The sequence below is a fragment of the Xenopus tropicalis genome, chromosome 3 (genome assembly GCF_000004195.4).
Source record: "Xenopus tropicalis strain Nigerian chromosome 3, UCB_Xtro_10.0, whole genome shotgun sequence".
Lineage (NCBI taxonomy): Eukaryota > Metazoa > Chordata > Amphibia > Anura > Pipidae > Xenopus > Xenopus tropicalis.
In genome coordinates, this window is record NC_030679.2 from 81,922,571 (window position 1) to 81,940,439 (window position 17,869).

At 37.8% G+C, this 17,869-nt stretch overlaps 1 protein-coding gene across 1 annotated transcript; it reads left to right on the forward strand.

Moving 5' to 3' along the window:
- The first annotated feature begins 815 nt into the window (after positions 1–815).
- On the forward strand, positions 816–16,232 carry hspa14 (heat shock protein family A (Hsp70) member 14). Its single transcript, NM_001015780.1, is given in 14 exon segments — positions 816–926; positions 1,832–1,912; positions 4,513–4,595; positions 6,515–6,563; positions 7,536–7,641; positions 7,729–7,819; positions 8,345–8,449; positions 9,598–9,759; positions 11,081–11,236; positions 11,540–11,642; positions 12,580–12,795; positions 13,610–13,783; positions 14,365–14,435; positions 15,640–16,232. Coding segments are annotated over 14 exon segments (1,533 nt in total). The 5' UTR covers positions 816–869; the 3' UTR covers positions 15,719–16,232.
- The last annotated feature ends 1,637 nt before the right edge of the window (positions 16,233–17,869 follow it).

Genomic DNA, 17,869 nt, shown 5'->3' on the forward strand with positions numbered 1-17,869 from the left:
CATCCTGCCACTTCTTTTTTCCCCCCCAGCACACTGGAGCTTTTCAGTGCGGCTGCTCAAGCCATCTGTGTTTGTAGCTTCAGCCCAGTATAGAAGATTGTCCCCACTGGGCCACTGTATATATTTGCTCCTAATTTATATGTTTCTGTGTGCTGACTAGGAAGTGGGCCATGGAGAAGGGAAGTACAAACTACTATAATCCTTTTACATTAAAATTGAAGTTGCCACTTGAATGTTATGTGGGCATTAAATGTCAATTTGGCACAAATTTATATATTGCTATTTGTATTTGTTAAATATTTTTCTTGCTTATTGTGGCAAATGATGGACGTCATACTATTTTAACTGTGGTAGATCTCATGACAGAGGCCAGGTGGTTTTAACCAATCCTACTGTCACTATCCCTCATTCCCAAACTCTCACCCTTGTTCCATTTCCCCCTATAGGCACATCATCTCCTTCACCTACTCCTCGCCATTTTCATCTGCAAACCGGGTCTAACAAGAAACTAGCTTCAACACCCTCCTCCCCATGCTAATATCTTCAATCTCCCTAGTGCCTATGCGCACAGCGCCTATTTTGAGGTAGTTGTTTTGAGGAATAAGAAGCATGGTAGTGGTATCAGGATAGGGTAGGCGTTGCGAGAAAACCATTCCCCGGGCAGAGAGGGTTAAAGAATACAGTTTTGGATGCTATGTATTACTTCCGGAAGCGCACAGTGTGAAATGTTGCTTCCGAAATGGAACATAGAGTACTCCGAGCCGGCAGAGGGCGCGCAAGACTAAATACACTACCTATTGGGTTATGAGGCACCAGGCCTTTTCTCTGATTGGTGGATTTCTGCTTTTTCTCTTCTGCCAGACTCCTCGATGGCGGCGATCGGTGTGCATTTAGGTTGCACATGTGCCTGTGTGGCAGTGTATAAGGTAAAGAGGAACGGAGCAGCTGTTATAAAACTAAGTCATATTAGCGCAGGTGGCTATGCTGATATTTATGATGCGTTGTTGGTGTGTGTGAGCGCATAATTCTGTACGTCTGGCGCACCGAGATGTCTATTTTTGTTTCCGAAACTAAATTTTTAATCTTTCATATTTTATGATTCACCCATTTAGGAAGCTATTTAAGCTATGTTCAGAACAGCATCTGTGTAGTAGGAGTCATTGAGCAACTTTCTGCGTGTTCTGTGGTGTGCTCTAAGGCAGTCTGAGTGGACTCACTACTGCTAGTGTTTAACTACTCATTGCTAATCCCTATGTTAAGTTGTAAATATTCTGTTTTTTATGGGTTTTGGAAATATCTTTACAGCAATTGGCATCTCAATGTAACTTCTGCAGGGGTGTAGAATATGGCATTTGCCAGATGTGCAAAGCCTTATACTTTGGTATTATGTATCATGCTGAGCAGGTGCCTAATGCACAGTACGTTTCAGTTCAATTTCAAGGTCTCACATCATATTTCCCATAATTTTTGGGACTCTACTTCTTAATGATAGGAAACTGGGCATGGGTGGAAATGAGAGTGCAGAGAAGGGAGAAACAAAAAGGAATGACTAATGGAGTTTGGAATGGAGATTGGAAAGAATAAGAAAGGTATATTGAAGAGCCTAGAACAGGAACAGAAGGGATAGCAAGAGAAATAAAGCACTTATAAGAGGACAGAGGAGCCATAATATAGGAAAGGACAAAGATAAGTGGAGCGTTAAGGAAGCACTTTGCTGAGCAGGCCTTGGCTCCCATCTCAGGCAGTGGCTTCTGTATATGTATTTACATAGCTCAAATGGCACTGTCTATTCAGTCAAGTTTAAGTTATCTTTGTTTCTCTTTCTATTCAGGATGGACGTGCTGATGTGGTGGCCAATGATGCCGGGGACAGAGTCACCCCAGCTGTTGTTGGATTTTTGGAAAAAGAAACCGTAATTTATTATTGCAATTATTTATTTTGAAATTGTTTTATGTGCATATGTAAAGATATTGTTTTTACTACACTGTTATTAAACATTATTACTACATAATTTCAAACATTATTACAAACAATTATAAAACCTAGATTAAGATATTAATAATAGTACACAGATTTCAAAAAAGGGCTAGGACTGTTCAACGGAAGGTTATATACATAGAACATACAAATTCCGTATAAATACAGCATGGGAGTATGACAAAAATGTTTTGGAAATGGGTGATGCTCTATACAATATGAAACAAATGGGGGTGTTTAAAGGGAATTAACACAAAAAAGAACATTTAACAATACCTTAATTTGATATAGATAATAAACTTTTTAAATATAATCAATTAATCAAGTAAAATATCTGTACTATTTCTTTAATAATTAAGTTTCACTTCTCTATTTCTTGTCTTAGAAATCTGTCTCTGCATGCAGTTTTGTGTCAGTCGGGTCTTTTTTTTAAAAGACCATTAGCTCTAGTAAATAGTCTAATCAAATGGAGAAAACAACAATGATCTTAACTATCAGTAAGTGTCTGACTAACTCCTGCATCAAGAGCGTCAGATTTGCTGAGAGGCAGACCGTAAAGAGTAACTTGATTATTTCAGAAATATTTTGATATTTATAAATAACCTTATTTTTATGGGATGAACATCATTTTAAATTTTGATATTTCTTCTTTGACCCTTTCACTGCCAGAAGAATGTGCTATGTTGTAGTAACTTGATCTTTAAAATAACTGATTTATTTTTATTTGTATTTTTGTATTGTTCATGTTGGATCTTTTAGCTTATTGTTCTGCTGTACAGTGTAGTACATTAGTAGATCTATATAAATAAATGTATATCCATACATATTACATACAATATTAAAGGGGAATAATCTCGATAAATGTTTTTATAATATTGAAACTATAAAGTCCAGACAAACATTTTGACAATTTTTAGCTTTTAAAAATTTTGCACTATTACAAAGTTATGGCTAAGTATTGGAGCAGCTTCTCATCCCCCACCCTACAGATCTCTGGCTCAACGGTTCTGCGTCAATGACGCAGAAATGTGTAAGTGACAGAGCAGAGTAAAAGCTGATTTGCTGTTGCATATCATAAAGCCACACCCCTCAACAGCAAACGTGCAGAGACGAAGTAAAGGAATGGAGCCACTCTGGGCTGGGTGCTGATGAAGCTGCATTTGTACATGCAACAGCTAAGCAGCTTATTGCTTATATCCACATATACAGAACTTCAGTCTCTTTTGCATCTGGGTTTTGTGCTGCTCACCAGTAGGCTAAGATCAGCTGCTAGTCACCCTCCTGCAATTTACACATGCAGATATAAATCTTACTTCAATAGCCAGATACAGGTATAACAAAAATGTATAAAAGAGACTTTCTCCATACCAGTGACACATCATTTGCAGCAATATTACAGTCTTCTGCCCATGCAACTGTGTGTGTAAAGGCACATAGACTCATGTATGTTGGATTCACAGTCAGAGCTCTGCTGTAGACTGACTAGCCAGGCTTTCAGGCTTCTTGATTGGCTGAGTCTTTTCAAGCCCACCTGGTCAGTCTGTAGTATTTACTCTACTACACTGATTTATGCCCAGCCCATGTGCCATGGGGAGAGGCTCAATTGTTCCAGACCGTGTATAGGCAAAACAAGGGAAACCTTTGCACAAACACTACAGTTCAGTGAAATAACTATAGAAGACACAGAGACTGTGGTCTTATTCATACAAAAGGCAAATCGTAGGTTTATGGGAATGTGCAAGTGGATGCCCTAAAGTTATTGTTTAACTCCCACATCACCTTCCAGCTCACTTGCCATGTTTGTTTCAAACTGCTGGGTCTTTGTGCCAAATAACTCTATTGCTGCTGCTCAGCAAAAAAAAGCAAGTAATATGTGGCTTATTTCATGTTTTCTCATAAATAACCATGGAATAAAGTTCTAGGTGTTTGTTAGTTACTCTGGTGAGTGAGAGGGAAAGTGTCAGACAGTGTAAGGGTGAACTGGGGTTTCTGTTAAGAAAGATGTGCATTTGGGGGTTGAACTTTAGATGTCAGTCAAGAGTAGTTGGACCACTCCCACACCTCTCTGCTCAGAACACAAGCTGCCTGTCAGTTCTGAGCCAAATTAAGCAGATTCCAATTCACAATAGTTCCCCTTTAAATAAACCCAATAGGATTGTTTTGCCACCAATATGGATTTGTGCAACTTGGTTAGGATCAAGTACAATTAACTATTTTATGATTACAGACAAAAAGGCAGTTAAAACAATTATAATTATTTGGTAGGGGATCCCATACATTATGTTTCTGTTAAGGAGCTCTCCTGATCAATTTTCATTCTGTTATTTATACCACTGCCTATATCTAGTGGTAGCAGTTATGCCAGTCTGGTGAGATCAACAATAAAAATTCCAAATCCCTTTAAAGGTGATGGTATAAAAGTCAAAATGTTTGTCTCAGGTCTAGTAACCCATTGCAAACCAATCAAATGCATACTTTAAACTGATGATCAGTAAATCTCCTGATTTAAAGATTTTGATCACTTTTGTTTTCTAGATCGTGGGCCTGGCCGCAAAACAAAGCAGAGTTCGAAATGCAACAAACACTATCGTTAAAGTAAAGCAGATTCTGGGAAGAAGGTAATGAATAGTTCATAGGATTGTCAAAAGTCGTGTCGTGACATGGGACCTGTTATGCAGAATGCTTGAGAACTGAGGTTTTCTGGATAAGTGATCTTTCTGTTGTTTGGATCTCTGTACCTTAAAGGTCCCCATACACGGGCCGAAAGTAGCTGCCGATACCGGCCCCTTGGACCGATTCGGCAGATAATTGGCCCGTGTATGGGAACTCCTGTTGGGCCTGCTCGACCGAAATCTGGCCTGAAATCGGCCAGATCTTGATTGGGCAGGTTAGAAGATCTAGTCGGTTTGGGGACAGCATCGGTTCGTGGATGTGGTCCCCGGACCGACTTTTCCTATGCCCGTCATTATAATTCGATTGTTTGGCCCCAGGGCCAAACGATCGAATTACCCTGGATTTTCCCGATATCGCCCACCAGTAGGAGGGGGATATCGGGAGAAGATCCGCTTGCTTGGTGACATCGCCAAGCGAGCAGATCTGCCCGTGTATGGGGACCTTAAGTCTGCTTAAAAATCATTACATTAATTAAACCCAATAGGATTGTTTTGCCTCCAATAAGGATTAATTATATCTTAGTTGTGATCAAGTACAAAATACTGTTTGATTATATTTCCCTGTAATGGAGTCTATGGGAGATGACTTTCCTGTAATTAGGTACTTTCTGGATAATGGGTTTCCACATACCAGATCCCATACCTGTATATGTAGAAGAGTATCAACATTTCATCCCAAAACCAAGGCTAATAAACTAAAGAGGGTCAATTAGCAAGTGGATTCTTGTAGTAGGGTTGTATTTACCATATGTACTCGAGTATAAGCCTAGTTTTTCAGCATGAAAAATGTGCTGAAAAACTCAGCCTTGGCTTATACTCGAGTATATACGGTAGTTATTAGTGCTGACATTCGGCGTGCGCACCCCCCCCCCCCCCGTGCGTGTTCGCGTGCGCCCGTATGTGCGCGCGTTCGTGTGCCTATACCCCCCCCCTGAATTGCCCTAAGGAGGAGAGGAAGGATGCAGAGATGGACGGCAGACTGAGGGGAGGCCAAAATGGCATTTTTGTAAGCATTTTGATTTCTTAATTATATTTCTAGCTGGCGAAATATGAGGCAAAAATACAGTTCTCATACGTGGTACAGAAAGCTGACCAGATTTTCCCTTTAATTAGAAACACTAATAATCAAGTGTGCACTGCAGGGAAGTGCTGATTAAAATGCATCCCTGCAGCTATTATTTTTTATGTGTCCTACTTAGAGGAATGATTTGGTCAGACTGAAGTACAAAATAAAAGATTGTGTAGTAAGACATTTATTTGCAAATGATATAATGAAAAAGGACATACCTTTCCCACCCTAGGCTTATACTAGAGTCAATAAGTTTTTCCAGTTTTCTTAGGTAAAATTAGGTACTTCAGCTTATATTTGGATCGGCTTATACTCTAGTATATACGGTATCTTAAAAATAAAAACCCTTTCTTACAAGTGTCCAATCTCAACTGCACCTTGTATAGTTATTGCTGGATGTCACCACCAGTGGTCTGAATTGCTGAATCTGAATAATATATTTTTAAGTAATGTAGGGTATAGATACCTTTACTGGATTAACAAAGTGACTAACATGAGAAAAATTAGAAAGGTAAAGAAAACAATTCCATGGCAGTTTAAAAAAAAAAAAACTGAAATATTTTGTAAACATTGAAGTTTTTTTTATTTACTTTAACCCTTTTTGTGCAATACTCTTATCCAGCATATTGCCGCAAACATAGCATGGTATACATGTAAAGGGTATTTAGAACAGCAGTATTTAATGTCAGCTGGTACTTTTTTGTGCAGCACTTGGTTATTTTAGTTAAGCAAGTAAAGCTCTAGACTGTGTATTAAGAGTAATTTTGTCAATATGTGTGATCTACTTTATTTTCAGTTATGGTGATCCCCACACTCAGAAGCACATCTCTGAAAGTAAATGCATAGTAAGTAAGCAAAATAATCTTTTTGTAAGCTGTGCAATTTATCATAAAGAGTTCATATACTTCATTTTTTTTTTTTTTTAAATGTCCTTGATTTTGCAAACCAGCCAATCTATTGAATGCCATACTGGAGAGGAAATAGCAGTATAAATGAAATGAAGAACATTTAAAATGACTATGAATTGGGTAAAACCGTTTTAAAGGAGCAGTATACCATCCCCTATCCCTGCTACATTTAGTATAGGGCTTGTGCTAAACAAACTTGTGTGCCTATTGTTTATTTCTTGCACTAAGTGGATCTGCTTCTCTCTGCCTAACTACAAAGCGGCCCCAGAGCAAAGTCGACAATACACCATGTGTGACTGTGCCCTCAGGCTGATGGGTGCAGGCACATGTAGCCGATATCTGGCGAAGATATGAAGTCTCAGGTTTTTTGGCAGATATCGGCTACATGTGCCTGCATCCCAGCGTATTCTATTCATTATGGTAGTGGAGCGTACTCTCAGCAAGTGTTTTTCGGCTTGCTGAGAATACGCCCGTGTGGCATTAGCCTTCGCAAAGGAGAATTAATCAAATTTCTAGTCTATTCGTTATCTGAAAGCCTGATGCATGACTTTACCCACCTATAGTATCCAGAGCTATTTTTATCCTTCAGTGGTTCAGTGTAATTAAGTACAGCTGGATGCTTGGCTTCTTGAAAATCATACTGCTTTATAGAGTCAGTTACAGGAGAGCAAAAAGAAATAATTTTTAAGGCAAGAAATGCTATTTTGACTGATGTTTTAGTCCAGAAGTCTGTCCCAATACAGTCACTTTAACAGTAAAACTAGAACCAAAACTTACAATAATACAATGTGTATTATTTTTGTCTGTTTTTACTCTAAAACTTTGTGAAACTGTGGTACAAGCAATAACCATTTTTTTTTAACTCATACTTGCTTTTGAAGAGTAGCTTTCACTTCTATATTTTTTCAGGTTGTGGAAAAAGTGGGAAAGCCCAAGTATGAAATTGATACAGGAGAAACCCAGAAATTTGTTTCGTCAGAGGATGTTGCAAAGTTAATATTCAGCAAAATGAAAGGTTACATTCTTTTGTATTATTTGTAAGCTGCTTTGGTTGTTTTTGTGTAATAATGACTCCATTTGTTGTATATTCTTTTTGATTTAGAAACGGCACAGTCAGCATTGGGTTCAGATGTAAATGATGTCGTCATTACTGTCCCCTTTGACTTTGGAGAGAGCCAAAAAAAGGCTCTTGGGTAAGTGTTGGATCTTTGGTCATTGTTTAGTACTACAATGCTTTTAACTCCTTATGGTTTGTTTTCTTTTCTTGGTATGTTTAATATGTTGTATACATTTTGTATATGATTCTATTGACAGGAGAGGGTGCATGTAGGAAAACATGTTGAGACCTCTGTCTCACTGTGAATTTCTAGAAATAAAGTTTGTATCAAACTGCCCTATATTATATACATTTTAAAGGACATGTTCAACTTTTGCAAATCCCTACCAAAGTGGTAGGACTTTGTAATGGGTAAGGTTTTTTTTTAAGGATGGAAGGATATTTTATCTTGTAAGCAGATCTAAATCTGCAGGCTGAATGTGTATTTATTTAAAAAAAAGTTTAAGAAAAAAACAGCTTAATATTTCAGGTAGGAAATGAAGGCTGTTTAAATATCTCTAATCATTGATCCCTGTATCAACATTATTATTATTTACAGATGCATATTATAGACTTCCTGATTGTTTAGTTTTGATTTTAATACGATTTTGTTCTGATGCAGCGAAGCAGCAACAGCTGCTGGATTTAGCATACTGCGCATGATTCACGAGCCTTCTGCCGCTTTATTGGCGTATGGAATTGGGCAGGAATCTCCTACTGGTAAAAGGTAAACATGACGCTCTTTGTTTTCCCATTTTACGATTTTAAAAATACAATCTACAATCTACACCCTTTAACACAGCACTGCTTTAATTGGCATCACCATATTCATGAAGGGGCAGGCATATATTGCAGGGGTGAGATATCAGTAATGAATTAAGGAACAAAATTAATGATCCAGTTCACAACACAATTTAATTCCTATTCTCTATCCAGTCTGCTACGAGCTACAGTGCCTAACAAAAATCCAGAAGGGCCTTATTTTTGAGGAATATTAAATCTGTGCTTCCTTTCCTTGTTCAACCCTATCACCTTTAATGAAGTCTTCAGGTTTCCATCATGATACTCAACAAGATATTTGCCAATCAATGGTTCTAAATCCTTCTCAGTCATACAATTAGTATGTTTAAAGATACTCTTCCTGATCGTTCTTCACCTTCTTCCTAACAATTTTAAACCACATACACAAGTAGCCAAATATATCACCGAACCTGTGCAGCAATGTATTTAAAAAGGGATGTTAATAAAACCAGGAAGTAGTAATGACCCTATACACCTACCTTTCCTATAAGTAAAGCTGGGTTGTGTGGTCAGTTGGGTCCTCAAAATAGGACTCTGTCTTAAAGCACCCCAGTGCTATGTTATAACCCTTTGTACTGCATTGTTGTCATGCAAATAAGTGATAATACATGTCTTGCTAAAGAAACTTAAACTTAAAAAAATTAAACTTATTTTGGATTTAACTCTGTACTGAATCATGTGAAATAACATAGGATTCTTAAACTACGTATTAAAATGTGTGCATAGTTGTGCTAACAATTAAAACCTTGATTTAGTGCTCCTTTAGAATGCAATCTTTTTGTATATTGTAAACTCCTGCAAACATGCTGTTGCACTCCAAAATGAATAGTGATCAGTTTGATGCCCAGTAACCATGTTTGTACCATTAACGGGAAACTAAAACTGTGTTCATGAGTTCTTAGCTGTACTTACACTTCTGTGGAACTTGTTCCATAAATGTACCCAGAAACCACTTGCTACTCTCCTCATGGGTGCACATTTTGTTTTTTTGCATGATAAATCCCTTTACATTCTGTCTGTCTGTCTGGCATATGTTCCTAAACAAAAAGTACGTTTTGATTTTTTTTTTTCCAGCAATGTTTTGGTGTACAAACTGGGTGGAACCTCGCTGTCTGTCACTGTGATAGAAGTTAACAGTGGTATATATCGTGTCCTAGCTACAAGCACTTATGATGACATTGGAGGCATATGCTTTACAGAAGCTCTGGCACAACATTTAGCATCTGAATTTCAAAGGTAATGCATTATTAAGAACCATTTCATTCACTTTGGAGCCATGGCATGTAAGGCTTTTTCAGTCTTGATAAAAAAAATACAGGTATGACACCTATTATCCAGAATGCTTGGGACCTCTGATAAGGGATCGGTTTGTAATATAGATCCCCATTTTACCTTAGTTGGGATAAAATACAAGGTACTGCTTTGTTGTAATTGAGAAAAAGGAAATCAGTTTTGAAAAATTGATTTGATTGAAACTGGGAGATGGCCTTCCCATTATTTGAAGCTTCCTGGATAATGGGTTTCCTGATAATGGATTCTATACCTGTACTGCAGTTTGCATCTTTTATCAGGGGCTTGTATAAACCATTATTCAATGAAAATGTAACGTTTGCTCTTGGGGGACCTACAATCGAATCATTTTTGTACGATTTATGTCTGCCAACTATTTCATGTTCCAAACATTCTCCGATTCGTTATTTTTAGGGCTTTATACTACAATGACAGTCTTAATGTTAGTTTTAGATAGTTTTATTTAAACGTATGACTAATATCTGAACGTTCGTCAGAAGAAGACTAAAATCTGCCCGTGTATGGCCACCTTTAATTAGTCAGGATGGAGGGTGGAGAAGTATAATAGTGTGGAAAAGAGCTGGTGTGTGTGGGTTTGCGTTGAATACAGCTGCCTGTCATGTTTATAGGTTTCTCTAGTATTCCTGCATACAGACAGAGAATGCACTGCAACATTTAATTTTAAAAATTGCTTTGGTTCTTAGCCACATTTTAATGATCCTTCAACCCAGCGCCGGATTTATAAACCGGGCGCCCCGAGGCCGCCCCGATTCTGCGCCCCCCTAACACCCCCCCCACCCGTGATCGCGCATGCACGAACACAAAAGCCACCTCCACCCCCCCAACCACACGATTGTGCATGCGTGCAGGGTTAAACTTCCATACGGAGTAGTGGGGAGGAGTCCCCATTGCTCCGTATGGGAGCAAAATGTCAACGTTTCACTGCGGGGGGCGGCATGCCGCCCCTAAGATTGTGCCGCCCTAGGCCCAGGCCTTTGTGGCCTCACCACAAATCCGGGCCTGCTTCAACCTCAAAACTGTTTCCAAGAGTATCTTAGACACTGGGTATATATTATTAGTGGGGCTAATTGTGTTTGATGTAATTCTTCCTATGCTTCCTTGCTAGAATCTGTAAGCAAATAACAGGAGATTTCGCTTATCCTCCAACATGTATCGCTGCTCTGCGTAACAAAGACTGAAGTTAATGTTAAAACTTTTCCTTTGGTGATTTCAATATTTTGGCCTTTGTATTTATCTTTCCTGTTAGGACCTACAAACAGGACATCAGAGGCAATGCCCGTGCCATGATGAAGCTGATGAATAGTGCTGACGTCGCAAAACATGCCCTGTCCACTTTGGGAAGCTCAAACTGTTTTGTGGATTCACTTTATGATGGCATTGATTTTGATTGCAATGTTTCTAGGCAAGTCAGACATATTTTTAACTTACTATAATAAGTTACATATGATTTATGCTAAGGAGTCACTGTGGCTGGTCCTCAGCTGAAATATTAGGTACCTTTTCCCAATTTGTATTGCATGTGGGGAGAAAGTGTTTTTTTTTTTTTTTCCTTGTTGGAATAGATTATTCCAGTTTGAAAAGTATATTTTTTTATTAATTTGAAGGGGTCCAAAAAGTTTTGCTGACATTACTGCATGGTATCAACTAATAAATTGTCTCCCGAATACATTTTTCTTGTTAACTTTCAGTTCCTATTTCTTTGCAGGGCTCGGTTCGAACTTATTTGCTCTTCACTTTTTAACCAGTGCATTGACCCAATTAAAAAACTACTGGAACAGATTGGATTCAAAGCTAATGATGTGAATCAAGTGAGTATATAATATATATTTTCAAACATACCAGGCTATCAAACCAACATGGCACAAAGATTTCAGTCAGGATCATTCCACAAGCTTATAACTACTCAAAATTATTATATGATTTTATTGTTATGTATATGGCCACCTAAAGAAAATCTCCCCAAAAAAATAGTCCCTTTGCAAAACCTATAAGCTGAAAAATAGTCTATTATTTTGTATTTTAATGTAAAGCTAACTTCTGTATTTTTTTGTATCATAAAAAAATAAGGGTAATCTTGATCAACTACATTATTAATAAACTGGTAATTCAATTAAAAGTAAATTTCAGGTTATACACGATTGTCTCATATTGTCTTGTCTGTACTATTTCCCTGTCATTGAAGCAGATCCAGTGTGTGTGTGCATGTTTGTATTTATCTTGTTTTTTTTTTATTATTATTATAATATTATACAAATGAGTGACCTAGCCACTTCAAGTTGGACACCTTCTCACTTACTTGTAAAGAAAAGGGGTCCTCTGCACTCGCCCATTATCTATATCAGGGGTGGGCAAAGTTTTTGGCTCGGGGGCCACATTGAATCACAGGCGGGCCAGGCCAGGCCAAACATGGATTGTCTGTCTATATATTGCAATAGTCTGACCAGTCCTGCATTAATTATACATTTTTCTTAGGGACTAAGTTTTACCTGCAACTTGTTTTCAAGGTTAAAACTCCCAAATGGGACCTTGTATTGGCCAACACTGGGATCACCTGAGAAAGGTGGAAGTGACAACATGGACCTGTATGAACTATAGCAAAAAAGGGAATGTTACGCTACCAAAAATGCCCTCCTTGGCCAAACAGGTTCTCCATCATAGACAATATATAATGATACTATTGATGTCAAAATGATTATTGGAAGGCCCATACACACTTATATATGCATACATATGTGTATTTTGCAGGTAGTACTGTGTGGAGGATCAGCTCGCATACCAAAACTCCAACAACTAATTAAAGACCTATTTCCAGAGGTGGAAATGCTTAGCAGTATACCTCCAGATGAAGTCATTCCTGTTGGAGCTGCCATACAAGCTGGCATTCTGATAGGCAAAGAGAACTTATCCACAGATTTGGACACCATCACCATAGAATGCTCAGCCAGTGATATATTAGTAAAGGTTTGTAACTTCTCTATAGAAATACCCTTATATAACTGTAGCTTGTCTTTATCTGTATACATGAAACACATACATGTATTTTTAGTTCAACACCCCAAAGGGATGGGTGTGCACATGGTACTGGATTTTGCATTCTTTATTTTTGATTGCATGTTTTCTTATTGCATACCAAACTCCAACAACTAATTTATATATCATTCACCCCAGAATGAAATGCATAACTCTTAAAACTCTACAGTGAGAACTCATAGTTAGATGGTGGTTTAAATGTGCACTGGTTATTTTTAAGAGAAATGCAGATACATGATATAGTAAAATGTGAAAGATTAAAGGATAAGTAAAGTCTGTTTCACTGAGGGGTGCCAAAATATTAGGCCCAGGTCAGTGCTACTGTCAGGAAAAAATGGCACTGCCCTGTGGGAAAAAAAATGTATCAGTGCTGTGCTGGCATTTTGCTTCCCTTCCAAGTGGACAATCCCTGTTCGCGCATACATAGTAGAATAAACCTGCATATCTACTCTACTGCGCATGTGCAGAATGCTAAATGGATGAAGATTTCAGAGGAGATACCAGTGCACCACTTACGTAGCATTTCCATGGGCTGGTGCAGTTTTCCCCTAACAGGAGCAGCGGCCCAAGGAAAAGCTTAGCAATATGTTTCACTGGGGGGTGCCTAACATTTTGGCACCCCCAGTGACATAGACTTTACATGTCCTTTAAAGTATGGCACACTATTAATATTTATACTTTGTCATTATTTGAATTTTACTTAATGGAGGGTAAAGGTTATTAGTTTACTTTTATTTCCTTGTAGGAAACAGATGAATCTGGGGATAACAAGTTCACAGTCTTGTTACCATCTGGCACCCCATTGCCTGCTCGAAGGCAGCATGTGCTACAGGCCCCAGGCCACATTTCTTCTGTGTGCCTGGAACTGTATGAATCGGGTGGAAAATCTCCTGTATCTGAAGAATCCAAATTTGCACAGGTAATTTACTTAATAATTAATATTATATACACAATTGGTTTGCAAAAATTAGGTTTTTAGTACATTTGTTTGTGCTGTACTGCATCTTATCGTTCACATATCCTATTAGGCCAGAGAAGTTCTTTTGCTTTACAAATGTATGTGGCCTGTAAAGGAAGTCCATAATACATATTTTGATCACAATTTGTTTTATGTGCAAAAACAATTTATGATAAATGCAAACTGCAGTAAAATTACATCGATGATCAAAAGGCCAGTTTTGTCTTGCTTTACAGATAAAAAATTGCAATTAACAGCAGCATGATACTGAAAACCCAGTAAAATTTTTGTGTTATCATATACATTGTGTATGGGTGGGTATGCTGGGATCATGTTAAATTCCACCTTAAAAAAGGGGAGTGAACATTTTTTTTTGTGCACCCGTACGTGTCATGTAAAAAGGGGCAAAAAGTCTACAGCCATGTAGACCAGGATGGCTCAAGAAGTAGAAACAACATATAATATAAATACAGAGCTGTGTACATACATCTAATCAAGTTCTGTATTTATTTCACTTATTGTCATGATTGTTTCCTCTACAGATTGTTCTCAAGGATTTACAAAAGAAAGCAAGTGGTGTTCATGACATATTAACAGTGCTGACAATGAAAAGGTACAGTCAGTTGGGATCTGTGGCAGATGTACCATACACTCTCATTTAGAGCTTTATTATTTAAGTGGTGCAAAAACGTATTTACTTTCAAATATGTATTGTAAGTGGCCATATTCCAAAAATATAATTTATGAAATCTGTAATTACGAAATTGGGCCCAGTTCTTGTATTTTGGCTAATTTGTCCAGAATGGGAACAATATGTACAGTACACTATGTACTGGCCAACATGATGCATCAGAAATTTTCAAAACTGCCAGGTGACAAATTAATATCCAGTGGTTCAGTCAGTGTACACATGGCACATTAATTTCACATACTTCTGTAGCTACGTGCATGACCAGTTTAAAAGGGATCACATGGGTCTTTCAAGATCAGTCCCATATGGGGTTATGTTAGCTAATCAAAGCTTAGTCTTCTTACACTAAATATTTTACCTTTTCTTTAAGTAGGCATTCTACAGAAGTCCCAGTTAAGTTTCATGATTAAAGTATCAAGTAAAAATGTTAGTTTTGTGTTTGGAAAGTGAATGCTAATCATTTTAACACAGTGTACTGGCCTACCTGCAGAGTATCATAGAGTAAAAATATCTTAAAATATTTTAATTGCTCTTATCTGTTTAATGATATCAGTTTTGGTTGCTTAGACCTATTAGGACTTTGTACATTTGCTCTGTCATTCTTTTTTTTTTTTTTATCAATATTGTGAATCTTAAAGGAGAAGGAAAGATAAAAACTAAGTAAGCTTTATCAGAAAGGTCTATGTAAATACAGCCATAAGCACTCAGACATGCTGCACTGAGTTGTCAAAACAAATACAGGATTTATTTTATTTTGTGTACACATTTCCATCTCTCAGAAAAATCCTTCAGGACACGGCCCAAGTCTGCTCAGTTTGTTCCTCTCCCTTCTACTGCTCCCCCTTCCAAACTCTGTGTAATCTGAGCTACCAGCAGCCAGAGCTGCAGCACTGAAGCTACTGAGACCAAACTAAAATGGCAGCTGCTAGAGGGAGCTTCTAGGGCTCTTTACTCCATGTATGTATGGTATAAGTATGGTATAGCTTTCTGCAGAATAAATTTGGCATTCTCGCTTGCACTAATGTGGCCAATCTATTGGCAATAAAATGCCAAAATGCCTTTCCTTCTCCTTTTTAATATGCTTACGTAAATGGCTATGTCTAATTTTGATTTCTGTCTGTTTCAGGGATGGATCATTACACATAACTTGTACTGACAAAGACTCTGGCAAGTCAGAAATGATAACTGTTGAAGAGACTCCTTAGGGGTTTCAAGTGACTGTTTACTCACCATGGCCAGTTTCAGCAATCCTCTTACCAGAGGGGTATGAAAATGAATTTTTGTCTTTAGTGCCACCCTGTATGATGAAATGAACTGAATATTTTGTATTTAAGGACAATTTTTTCTGAAGTTATATAGGTACCACGTAAATGACATTCTTTTTCAAGGATTATTTTGTTTTTGCTAACAGTAAAACAAATCGCATTTCAGAGAACGGCCGCGATAATCGGATTTACTTTGCTGCTATGAGATGTTCAAACAACATATTATTGGCTATTCCGGTAGAAATTGTCAAATGCCTAAAATGGATTTTATCAGATCAGCTACCCCAAAGCTGTGACTTGTGTGATTCTTGTACTCATTGCAAGTGTTAAACATTGTCATGCTTGCTACCAGCAGTCTGTGTGTGTGTGCATGGATGCATTCTAAAATATTCCAAACTGTTAAAATAAGTGAAAACCATACCTGAAGTGCAAATAAAAATATTTAACTGCTTCCTATCATTACCACTAGTTTAAAAACAAAAAAACAAAAAAAAAAATCATCTACCCCACAGTCTATTCTCTGAATAGCATACTTCTTTACCAGAGGGCTGATTTTTATTGTATATACTATTTGCCACCTTAGCAATCGAATGTTTTTTTCTTTATGAAGAGGTCAATACAGGCTACTTTATCATTACTTTGGAAATTCCCTGATTCTTGAATTCGGTAAATGCTGTACAAGGACAATTTTGTATTTCCTGTTTGTACACAGAGTTAGGGGATGACCCTCACATTAAGGCCCATGCAAAATTACTTTGCTAAGATGGGAATAGAAGAACTTTTCTGGTCCACACAGAGAGCCAAAATGTACCCATGTGTTGAATTGGAATATCAATTGTAAGCCAGGCCTGATCACTCAACATCAGTGCCCACCTTCACTAATGCTGTTGCTGAGTGAAAACAAATCCTACCAACGATAAGCTGAGATGTAGTGGAAAGCCTTCCTAGAAGAGTAGAATATTTTTTTCTGCCACTTAAGGGTAAATGTCCCACGTGGAGATTAGTTGCCTGCGATAAATCTGCTACCCTGGGAAACTAATCTCTAAAAGCATTTCCAGTGGCAATAAAGAAAATCGCTGGTTGAAAGGCCTAGGGAAGTTGCCTGCAGTAGGAAACTTTGCGCAACTTAAAAAAAAAAAAAAAGTGTTGGCATAGGCTTTTCCACCAGCAATTCCCTGTAATGTTCATAAAGGCTTTCGCCCACGGTAGCAAAGATTTATCATGGGTGACTAATCCTCCCGTGGGACATTACCCTAAGTTATGGTGTAAGCACAAATATTCACAATTTGAAGTTATGCCATATTTAAAAAGGTTCTTAAAGGTCAATCACAGGGCATAAAAAATTGCAATTGTGTTTGCACATTAAATACACCAGTCTGGTCCAGCTTTACAAATATAAACACATGCATGGCAAATATGTTCACTGCGTAAATTTTTCTGTGCTGTGCAAAGCTTATAATTGAGCCCTACAAAAAGCGAAACTGAACTAATTAAAAATACTACAAATAATAAAAAATGAAGACCAATTGAAAATTCTCAGAATATTTCTCTCTACATCATACTAAAAGTTAACAACATCTTTAAGCATGTATATCGCACCTTTCTATTAACTTTTACTATGTTGTAGGTGTGCTTTAACTGGTTATTTTTATTATTCTATTCTGCCTGTTTCCCAGCTGTGCTGTTGTCAGGGTCACTGACCCATGCAACCAAAAATTAGATTAACGGAGAGTTAAGTTTTCTTGTTAACTTTATTTTCAAGCCCTTTACTATCTTGACTTTTAGGGTAATGGCACGCGGGACAGTTGCCCACGATAAATCTTCATGACAAAACATCCCTTGTTTCCCTTCCACCAGTTAAAATGCAAATTCACATGTTGGGAAACATTTGTGGTGCAAAGTTGCCCAAAGTTTTCTTCGGCCCACTTTGGAAAGCAGAAGAGCTATGTGTGTTTACTTAACGGCAATTTGGATTTGATCTGGTTAAAAGGAAACAAGGACTTTTGCTGCCTACTGTAGCGGCAATTTATCGCTGGTGATAAAAGTCCCATGTTCCATTACTGTTGAGAATTCTCTCAACAGCTAAATACT